The 12,107-nt window shown below is 44.3% G+C and overlaps 1 protein-coding gene across 1 annotated transcript in view; it reads left to right on the top strand.

The window, feature by feature from the left end:
* Positions 1 to 12,107, top strand: part of LOC100370733 (uncharacterized) — a 50,219-nt gene continuing 38,112 nt past the window's right edge. Inside the window, exons 1-3 of the mRNA XM_085499999.1 lie at positions 1 to 628; positions 7,878 to 8,121; positions 9,816 to 9,988. Of these exons, the coding sequence (XP_085356125.1) occupies positions 329 to 628; positions 7,878 to 8,121; positions 9,816 to 9,988 (717 nt within the window). The 5' untranslated portion in view covers positions 1 to 328. The remainder of the gene's footprint in view (positions 629 to 7,877; positions 8,122 to 9,815; positions 9,989 to 12,107) is intronic.

Below are 12,107 nucleotides of genomic sequence, written 5' to 3'. Positions count from 1 at the left end.
ATGTTAGCAATACCTGAGGCGCTGTTTAAATGATGAACTCTGAGTGACTCTAAAAGATATCGTGTCTGTTGGGGTGATAAACACGTAAATTGTCGCGGTGAATATCGACAATTATTCCGGCATTTGCCAGGCGTACGCCACCAGGCGAACACTGTTGCAGTGAAATCATTTGTACATTGACGCCGAACACCTTGGATTATCTACGGTTACTCGTTTGGAGTTCGTACCCGTATATAGTTGAGATCCAGAAAAGGGTGGGGCCTGAAGGGATTGGTGCGTGGTGTACGTATAGCTATTGGAACTCACAGAAATATATACAGGACAGAGCATGGAGGCCATTACTGAACAAGAAATTGATTGCCTTATTAAGAAGGGATCAATTATCTTCATTAAACGGAATAAAGTGTACGATGTCAGCGAGTTCGCGAATCAGATGAAACACCCCGGTGGTCGTGAAGTATTGACAGAGCACGTGGGAAAAGATGTGGCTAGTGTAATGAAAGGAGCAACGCATAGCCACAGTCAAAATGCATATAAACTGATGGAAGGTTTTTGCATTGGTCAGCTAGTGAAGGAAGAGGATGAAACTCAGGAGAAGGAATTACCACCGCAAAATGAAGAAATAGAGGTGAGAATGCGTTATGACTTAATATAATGTGAAACCAATACGCTCAGTGTAATGGCGAAACCATGGTTATTTCCTAGCAAGATAAGCTGCGTTATCTGATCACACACGGTATGTTGTAACCGTCACGGAAGACATCATCAACAGGTAGCACGTAGGAGTTTTAGTGTTTTATTTAGCTAGGTATATACATTGAATTCTTATATATCTAGTATTAAGACAGCATCACATATCAACCTATATCTTATATTTTATATTTATAGTCCTTATAATTATGTTTTCCATAATATGGTACAGTATGTTATGTGTATTGTTGTTGTTTTGTTGTCTATCTTTAATAGCTTACTTAGATTATACTATTAATTATTTATCCATACAATTGTTTATTCTATCATTGTATTTCAACCGTGACTGGAACACGGAAGGGGTCAGTGGCGGATCCAGAGGGGGGCATGGCCCCCTCCAAACGCATGACGATTTATATCATCTGGATTACGCATAGCTTCTCTGCGATTTACGCTCCGTAATTTTAAGCGTAGCTTGGCCCTCCAATACATTTTGCTGGATCCGCCACTGGAGGGGGTCGTGCATAGTCAATAAATGATAACGTGTGCGTGAAATTGGTAAAAAGTACTATGCCCCTGTCACCCTATTTATGCATCAAGAGCGAAAATTACATGCATTCCCACCATAACATATAGAGCAGGGCTTCCTTCGTCGTTAGCGCTGTCGCGACCTTTCACCGCAATGGCTACCAAGGTCAACGTATTCGATGTCACACTGTAATCAAGTGACGAGGCTAGGCAGGTAAATTCAAACAGTTCCCATGACTACACACATGACTCACAGTCACATTCCCCGCGCGTCGTTCTTAGCACGAAGGGTGGTTAGGGTGTAGTGGGAGTGATTGGTTGAGGGCGGCGGTGGTAGCGTTAGGGAGGAATTCAAAACCGGAACCTATATCGTACACCATGAACACAGTGTGCAACATAAGGTGTTAATTAGCTAAATTACATGTTTTAATTAGCACATTACTGTGTATGTTGTTTCATTGACACGTCTAGAGTAGCTGTATGAGGAACCCGCATTTGGTCCGAGCCAAATAATTGACCAGATACATCAACGTCAAGTCAGTCGGTGTAACGATTTTCACAAAGTCGTTAGGTAAATTTAAGGTTATTTGAACAAATTAATGTCACCTACTGACAATATACACGGACTCAGAGTATTTCGCATTTTTGACTGTTAGCTATTGTCATAAAATATTAAATCAACATCAATTGATGTAACAAAAAAATAAAGCTTGCTACAGAATTCAGCGCATAATGGTGGATGGTAATAAATAATAGTGTTTAATTTTAGAGTCTGTATTATAAAAATAGAAAATTGTTTCATTAGGCAGGTAGCTCACAATCCTTGTTTGTTGATTGGCAACTACATGTCGCTTACGTACTATCTTATACCACTCAGAAAAGAAATCGGTATGCTTGTTAATTTAATTTAATTATTATGTAAAATACTATGGACATTTTGTTACAGTGGTTCTATTTCAAGGCCGTAAACAAGGGGTGGAAATTACCAAATATAGTAAATAAAAGGCGTAAATTATGATGTGTTTTCACAAACCAACACATTGGAATAATAGTTACGGCTGAACAACGTTTGTACCCGGATGACGATGACGTCATCGATGTTCATTAGACGAAAATACATACTCGTACCTGCAAGTACAGCAATTCCAATGTTTTCACTGACCTCTCGAAATACGACTACACACCATGAACGTCCCTCGGACATAATTTACTATTACGGAATCTTACAATTTTGTTTCTACATGTATCGCGTCGGCAGTCTTTTCAGCAATACTACGCATTTTTTTGACAAATTCCCAGTGGTATATTTTATTTTTAAGGATATTAAATGTAGTACTAGAACAATAAGTAAGTATGCCGCAATGTTTCCACACACACAAAAAAACACACACAGATGTCCCGAATGTGGGGACATTTTATTACGATGATCCGTTAATATATCACTATTAATATTTGAACAGTATACTGTACATGCATATCCGTTGCTAGGTTACTCCCGCGCATGCCATCAAGCGAGCCTCGAGTGAGTCAGCAATTTTTGGTCGGTCTTCAAGTAACTTGTGAATAAATAACGTAAATGAATATGCATGTATGGTGCTACAAGGGTGATGGCCACAGGGAGCCCAGTAAACATGGGTGGTGCTAGAAGGGTGATGGCCACAGGGAGCCCAGTAAACACGTATGGTGCTAGAAGGGTGATGGCCACAGGGAGCCCAGTAAACATGTATGGTGCTAGAAGGGTGATGGCCACAGGGAGCCCAGTAAATATGTATGGTGCTAGAAGGGTGATGGCCATAGGGAGCCCAGTAAACATGGGTGGTGCTAGAAGGGTGATGGCCACAGGGAGCCAAGTAAACATGGATGGGCTAGAAGGGTGATGGCCACAGGGAGCCCAGTAAACATGGGTGGTGCTAGAAGGGTGATGGCCACAGGGAGCCCAGTAAACATGGGTGGTGCTAGAAGGGTGATGGCCATAGGGAGCCCAGTAAACATGGGTGGTGCTAGAAGGGTGATGGCCACAGGGAGCCCAGTAAACATGGGTGGTGCTAGAAGGGTGATGGCCACAGGGAGCCCAGTAAACATGGGTGGTGCTAGAAGGGTGATGGCCACAGGGAGCCCAGTAAACATGTATGGTGCTAGAAGGGTGATGGCCACAGGGAGCCCAGTAAACATGTATGGTGCTAGAAGGGTGATGGCCACAGGGAGTCCAGTAAACATGTATGGTGCTAGAAGGGTGATGGCCACAGGGAGCCCAGTAAACATGGGTGGTGCTAGAAGGGTGATGGCCACAGGGAGCCAAGTAAACATGGATGGGCTAGAAGGGTGATGGCCACAGGGAGCCAAGTAAACATGGATGGGCTAGAAGGGTGAGGGCCACAGGGAGCCAAGTAAACATGTATGGTGCTAGAAGGGTGATGGCCACAGGGAGCCCAGTAAACATGTATGGTGTTAGAAGGGTGATGGCCACAGGGAGCCCAGTAAACATGTATGGTGCTAGAAGGGTGATGGCCACAGGTAGCCCCAATAAACATGGGTGATGCTAGAAGGATGATGGCCACAGGGAGCCCAGTAAACATGGATGGGCTATAAGGGTGATGGCCAAAAGGAGCCCAATAAACATTGGTGGTGCTAGAATAATGATGGCCACAGGGAGCCCAGTAAATATGGGTGGTGCTAGAAGGGTGATGGCCACAGGGAGCCCAGTAAACATGGGTGGTGCTAGAAGGGTGATGGCCACAGGGAGCCCAGTAAACATGTATGGTGCTAGAAGGGTGATGGCCACAGGGAGCCCAGTAAACATGTATGGTGCTAGAAGGGTGATGGCCACAGGGAGTCCAGTAAACATGTATGGTGCTAGAAGGGTGATGGCCACAGGGAGCCCAGTAAACATGGGTGGTGCTAGAAGGGTGATGGCCACAGGGAGCCAAGTAAACATGGATGGGCTAGAAGGGTGATGGCCACAGGGAGCCAAGTAAACATGGATGGGCTAGAAGGGTGAGGGCCACAGGGAGCCAAGTAAACATGTATGGTGCTAGAAGGGTGATGGCCACAGGGAGCCCAGTAAACATGTATGGTGCTAGAAGGGTGATGGCCACAGGGAGCCCAGTAAACATGTATGGTGCTAGAAGGGTGATGGCCACAGGTAGCCCCAATAAACATGGGTGGTGCTAGAAGGGTGATGGCCACAGGGAGCCCAGTAAACATGTATGGTGCTAGAAGGGTGATGGCCACAGGGAGCCCAGTAAACATGGGTGGTGCTAGAAGGGTGATGGCCACAGGGAGCCCAGTAAACATGGGTGGTGCTAGAAGGGTGATGGCCACAGGGAGCCAAGTAAACATGGGTGGGCTAGAAGGGTGATGGCAACAGGGATCCCCATAAACATGGGTGATGCTAGAAGGATGATGGCCACAGGGAGCCCAGTAAACATGGATGGGCTATAAGGGTGATGGCCACAAGGAGCCCAATAAACATTGGTGGTGCTAGAAGAATGATGGCCACAGGGAGCCCAGTAAACATGGATGGGCTAGAAGGATGATGGCAACAGGGAGCCCTATAAACACTTGTGGTGCTAGAAGGGTGATGGCCACAGGGAGCCCAGTAAACATGGGTGGTGCTAGAAGGATGATGGTCACAGGGAGCCAAGTAAACATGGATGGGCTAGAAGGATGATGTCAACAGGGAGCCCTATAAACATTGGTGGTGCTAGAAGGATGGTGGCCACAAGGAGCCCAATAAACATTGGTGGTGCTAGAAGGATGATCGCCACAGGGAGCCCAATAAACATTGGTGGTGCTAGAAGAATGATGAACACGGAGCCTAATAAACATTGGTGGTGCCAGAAGGATGATGGCCACAGGTAGCCCAGTAAACATGGATGGGCTAGAAGGATGATGTCAACAGGGATCCCTATAAACATTGGTGGTGCTAGAAGGATGGTGGCCACAAGGAGCCCAATAAACATTGGTGGTGTTAGAAGGATGATCGCCACAGGGAGCCCAATAAACATTGGTGGTGCTAGAAGAATGATGGACACGGAGCCTAATAAACATTGGTGGTGCCAGAAGGATGATGGCCACAGGTAGCCCAGTAAACATGGATGGGCTAGAAGGATGATGTCAACAGAGAGCCCTATAAACATTGGTGGTGCTAGAAGGATGGTGGCCACAAGGAGCCCAATAAACATTGGTGGTGCTAGAAGGGTGATGGCCACAGGGAGCCCAGTAAACATGGGTGGTGCTAGAAGGATGATGGCCACAGGAAGCCAAGTAAACATGGATGGGCTAGAAGGATGATGTTAACAGGGAGCCCTATAAACATTGGTGGTGCTAGAAGGATGGTGGCCACAAGGTGCCCAATAAACATTGGTGGTGCTAGAAGGATGATCGCCACAGGGAGCCCAATAAACATTGGTGGTGCTAGAAGAATGATGGACACGGAGCCTAATAAACATTGGTGGTGCCAGAAGCATGATGGCCACAAGGAGCCAAATAAACATGGGTGGTGCTAAAAGAAAGATGGCCACAGAGAGCCAAGTAAACAAGGATGGGCTGGAAGGATGATGGACATAAGGAGACCAATAAACATCTGTGGTGCTAGAAGGATGATGACCACAGAGAGCCCAGTAAACATTGGTTGTGCTAGAAGGATGATGGCCACAAGAAGCCCAGTAAAGATGGTGGTGCTAGAAGGATGATAGCAACAAGGAGCCCAATAAACATGGGGATGCTAGAAGGATGATGGTCACAGGGAGCCCAGTAAACAAGGATGGGCTAGAAAGATGATGGACATAAGGAGACTAATAAACATCTGTGGTGCAAGAAGGATGATGACCACAAGAAGCCCAATAAAGATTGGTTGTGCTAGAAGGGTGATAGCAACAAGGAGCCCAATAAACATGGGGGATGCTAGAAGGATGATGGCCACAGGGAGCCCAGTAAACATGGATGGGCTAGAAGGATGATGGCCACAAGAAGCCCAATAAAGATTGGTGGGGCTAGAAGGATGATAGCAACAAGGAGCCCAATAAACATGGGTGGTGCTAGAAGAATGATGGCCGCCATGAGCCCAGTAAACATGGATGGGCTAGAAGGATGATGGTCACAGGGAGCCCAATAAACATTGGTGGTGCTAGAAGGGTGATAGCCACAGGAAGCCAAATAAACATGGGTGGTGCTAGAAGAATGATGGCCACAGGGAGACCAATAAACATATGTGATGCTAGGATGATGGCCACAGGTAGCCCCAATAAACATGGGTGGTGCTAGACGGATGATGGCCACAGGTAGCCCCAATAAACATGGGTGGTTCTAGAAGGATGATGGCCACAAGGAGCCCAATAAACATGGGTGGTGCTAGACGGATGATGGCCACAGGGAGCCCAATAAACATTTATGGTGCTAGAAAGGTGATGGCCACAATGAGCCAAATAAACATTGGAGGTGCCAGGACAATTACACAGAAAACTGGACTTTAAATAGATTGTTTTTGTGGATTACTACTAGTAATTATTTATTTGTTATTTATTATAATAGTGTTAGTAACATGTCGGTACATTATGGAAATAGAAAGGTCATTATTTTTTTCTTCGAACTGTGACACTAGTTACAAAAGTTTCAATTTATTTTATGTTTTATTTTCCTACTTTATAGTATGACGAGTTTTCTATCATATTTTTAATTCCTAGGATGATGGCCACAGGTAGCCCCAATAAACATGGGTGGTGCTAGACGGATGATGGCCACAGGTAGCCCCAATAAACATGGGTGGTTCTAGAAGGATGATGGCCACAAGGAGCCCAATAAACATGGGTGGTGCTAGACGGATGATGGCCACAGGGAGCCCAATAAACATTTATGGTGCTAGAAAGGTGATGGCCACAATGAGCCAAATAAACATTGGAGGTGCCAGGACAATTACACAGAAAACTGGACTTTAAATAGATTGTTTTTGTGGATTACTACTAGTAATTATTTATTTGTTATTTATTATAATAGTGTTAGTAACATGTCGGTACATTATGGAAATAGAAAGGTCATTATTTTTTTCTTCGAACTGTGACACTAGTTACAAAAGTTTCAATTTATTTTATGTTTTATTTTCCTACTTTATAGTATGACGAGTTTTCTATCATATTTTTAATTCCAGTGTTAATGTTAACTCATTATTACACTTTTTATTTTTATTTTTAGATTTCTTTTTCATTTTTCAAAAAATATATTAAAATTTGTTTACATAAATTTTATTTTTATATTTTATTTGCTGATCTATTTTTTCAATGGTTAGTAATTTCAAACGCCCGAAAAGATTGGTTAAAATGTACGAGATACTAGTAATATATTAAAGTGTAATACAATTGTAAAAATTAAATAGGATTAATTAAATAAAAATGAAACCACACCGTACAATAAATCCTGATTGGCTCTTAACTCATTCTTTCAACCTTTTTTATGGGAGACGTTATCAAGCCATACATTTAAAATTAAACATTAATTTTGGCAGAAAAAATAAACATAGTATGGTCATAAAACGTCGGTAAAACAACCTCAATATGCACACCTTGTAGAAGGTATTATACACGTGAGTTGATTCATGAAGCCGTGTCTGTAATTATATTCAGATTTATTGACCTCATTCTTAGCAATATTTTATGTGCCCACAGAGTTTGGTTGACTGGAACAAAGCTATGGTATGGCAAGTTCAAAAACTGGGGGAGAAGTACGAAAATTGGATACATTCACCGGTGGACAGACCAATGAGAATTTTTCAAACAACAGCTATGGAGTTACTGACCATGACCCCGTGGTATATGGTTCTCGTCATCTGGGTACCAGTCATGACGCTCTTTATGCAAATGAGTCTAAGGAAATGGGGCAATGACATAATATCTTTCGAGGTGATCGGCGGTGAGTCAGACCAATCATATCATTCTCACGTCCATTCTAATAAATGTAAATAGCGCAGGTACATATTTACCAAACTAACAACAAAGTTACCATAGTACTTTTGTTTTGTTTTAAGCTGCTGTTAGGAAAACATTGTTAAGAACTTTGACCGCAATTTGTTCGCAAATGAATAGATTGAACTTTGGTCGCGTGTTTTTGTGAATGCAAATATTTGTCATATTTGTAAAATGGGAACATGACGGCCCCGGATGACGGCCTTGTGAAACATGCAGTATACTGTTTGTCATTCAAATTGAAATGATCATTAACTCACAATTTGTGATATTACCGACTAGCTGCCACTATCACTGGCGGATCGCCTCATGACGTGGCCTGGGTTTGACTATTACCGACTAGCTGCCACTATCACTGGCGGATCACCTCATGACGTGGCCTGGGTTTGACTATTACCAACTAGCTGCCACTGTCACTGGCGGATCGCCTCATGACATGGCCTGGGTTTGACTATTACCGACTAGCTGCCACTATCACTGGCGGATCGCCTCATGACGTGGCCTGGGTTTGACTATTACCGACTAGCTGCCACTATCACTGGCGGATCGCCTCATGACGTGGCCTGGGTTTGACTATTACCAACTAGCTGCCACTATCACTGGCGGATCACCTCATGACGTGGCCTGGGTTTGACTATTACCAACTAGCTGCCACTGTCACTGGCGGATCGCCTCATGACGTGGCCTGGGTTTGACTATTACCGACTAGCTGCCACTATCACTGGCGGATCGCCTCATGACGTGGCCTGGGTTTGACTATTACCAACTAGCTGCCACTGTCACTGGCGGATCGCCTCATGACGTGGCCTGGGTTTGACTATTACCGACTAGCTGCCACTGTCACTGGCAGATCGCCTCATGACGTGGCCTGGGTTTGACTATTACCAACTAGCTGCCACTGTCACTGGCGGATCGCCTCATGACGTGGCCTGGGTTTGACTATTACCGACTAGCTGCCACTGTCACTGGCGGATCACCTCATGACGTGGCCTGGGTTTGACTATTACCGACTAGCTGCCACTATCACTGGTGGATCACCTCATGACGTGGCCTGGGTTTGACTATTACCGACTAGCTGCCACTGTCACTGGCGGATCGCCTCATGACGTGGCCTGGGTTTGACTATTACCGACTAGCTGCCACTGTCACTGGCGGATCGCCTCATGACGTGACCTGGGTTTGACTATTACCGACTAGCTGCCACTGGCACTGGCGGATCGCCTCATGATGTGGCCTGGGTTTGACTATTACCGACTAGCTGCCACTATCACTGGCAGATCGCCTCATGACGTGGCCTGGGTTTGACTATTACCGACTAGCTGCCACTGTCACTGGCGGATCGCCTCATGACGTGTCCTGGGTTTGACTATTACCGACTAGCTGCCACTATCACTGGCGGATCGCCTCATGACGTGGCCTGGGTTTGACAGTCACTAAATCCGCGCATGACTTTGGTAAAAACTGACTGCATTCGATTTCATTACAACTTAAGATGCAGATGTTTATTTTGTCGTGCCCACAAGGCCGACTGGTGGTCATCATGCTTACGAACATTTATCTAACCACATGTTTTTTCCAGTGTCTAATAATTTCAGTCTTCTTTTGCGCTGTTTATAATAAATTTGTATGTAATTATTTTAGATCACAAAGTTTTCATTCCGGACCGGTCGTTCTCATTAGTGTTCTTGCTTGGGTTACTGCTTTGGACATTGATTGAATACTGTTTGCATCGATTTCTGTTCCACCTTGTACCTCCTTCAAGTTCACCCACATTGATGAGAATTCATTTTCTGTTGCACGGAATACACCACAAGGTTAGTGTGAAATGCCAACACCAAATGGCACTGATATTATTGAGCATGCGCGGTGCACGCTACCGTAAACCAACATAATTTGCATGTCGTTACATTCCAGGTCATCGTCACGTGACACTTACGGCGAATAGTGAGTTTATCTGCCGTACCCATCACATGACCTTGATTTTAACTTATTTGTACCACGAATGTCTCGAATAAGAGAGTTTTTGCCAATCACATTTTTTGCTAGGAATGCATTTCAGCGGTGTTTACAACAAGAATGTAGGAATCCATAAAACGTCAGTTCATTCTCATTGTAGTTCGATTTAACGACATTGCCAACTTCATCACGGTATTTGGCTTTCATACGGACTGCCTTGGAATGTAGAGTTTGTGTATGGTGTACACATGTAACACAAAGTTGTTTACCTTGCCCTATAAATTCATTATACTTAGTTTCTGAAGGGAAGTATGTGAGTGCGTAATTATCGAGGACGTACGTTTGTTACGGGGCAGTGTCCCGTCAAACTAGAATAGGACAGTGTCACGTTAACTGGGAATCACACATCAAGTTAGAACAGGATAGTGTCACGTTAACTGGGAATCACACATCAAGTTAGAACAGGACAGTGTCACGTTATCTGGGAATCACACATCAAGTTAGAACAGGACAGTGTCACGTTAGCTGGGAATCACACATCAAGTTAGAACAGGACAGTGTCACGTTAATTGGGAATCACACATCAAGTTAGAACAGGACAGTGTCACGTTAACTGGGAATCACATATCAAGTTAGAACAGGACAGTGTCACGTTAGCTGGAAATCACACATCAAGTTAGAACAGGACAGTGTCACGTTAACTGGGAATCACACATCAAGTTAGAACAGGATAGTGTCACGTTAGCTGGGAATCACACATCAAGTTAGAACAGGACAGTGTCACGTTAACTGGGAATCACACATCAAGTTAGAACAGGACAGTGTCACGTCAGGTGGGAATCATACATCAAGTTAGAACAGGACAATGTCACGTTAGCTGGGAATCACACATCCAGTTAGAACAGAACAGTGTCACGTTAACTGGGAATCACACATCAAATTAGAACAGGACAGTGTCACGTTAACTGGGAATCACACATCAAGTTAGAACAGGACAGTGTCACGTTAGCTGGGAATCACACATCAAGTTAGAACAGGACAGTGTCACGTTAGCTGGGAATCACACATCAAGTTAGAACAGGACAGTGTCACGTTAGCTGGGAATCACACATCAAGTTAGAACAGGACAGTGTCACGTTAGCTGGGAATCACACATCCAGTTAGAACAGGACAGTGTCACGTTAGCTGGGAATCACACATCAAGTTAGAATAGGACAGTGTCACGTTAACAGGGAATGACACATCAATTTAGAACAGGATAGTGTCACGTTAGCTGGGAATCACACATCAAGTTAGAACAGGACAGTGTCACGTTAGCTGGGAATCACACATCCAGTTAGAACAGGACAGTGTCACGTTAGCTGGGAATCACACATCAAGTTAGAATAGGACAGTGTCACGTTAACAGGGAATGACACATCAATTTAGAACAGGATAGTGTCACGTTAACTGGGAATCACACATCAAGTTAGAACAGGATAGTGTCACGTTAGATGGGAAACATACATCAAGTTAGAACAGGACAGTGTCACGTTAGCTGGAAATCACACATCAAGTTAGAACAGGACAGTGTCACGTTAACTGGGAATCACACATCAAGTTAGAAAAGGATAGTGTCACGTTAGCTGGGAATCACACATCAAGTTAGAACAGGACAGTGTCACGTTAGCGGGAATCACACATCAAGTTAGAACAGGACAGTGTCACGTTAGCTGGGAATCACACATCAAGTTAGAACAGGACAGTGTCACGCTAGCTGGGAATCACACATCAAATTAGAACAGGACAGTGTCACGTTAGCTGGGAATCACACATCAAGTTAGAACAGGACAGTGTCACGTTAACTGGGAATCACACATCAAGTTAGAACAGGATAGTGTCACGTTAACTGGGAATCACACATCAAGTTAGAACAGGACAGTGTCACGTTATCTGGGAATCACACATCAAGTTAGAACAGGACAGTGTCACGTTAGC

The sequence above is a fragment of the Saccoglossus kowalevskii genome, chromosome 6 (assembly GCF_978046115.1).
Source record: "Saccoglossus kowalevskii chromosome 6, keSacKowa6.1, whole genome shotgun sequence".
Taxonomy (NCBI): domain Eukaryota; kingdom Metazoa; phylum Hemichordata; class Enteropneusta; family Harrimaniidae; genus Saccoglossus; species Saccoglossus kowalevskii.
The sequence above is the reverse complement of the archived record's forward strand: the minus strand, read 5'-3'. Positions and strand labels throughout refer to the sequence as shown.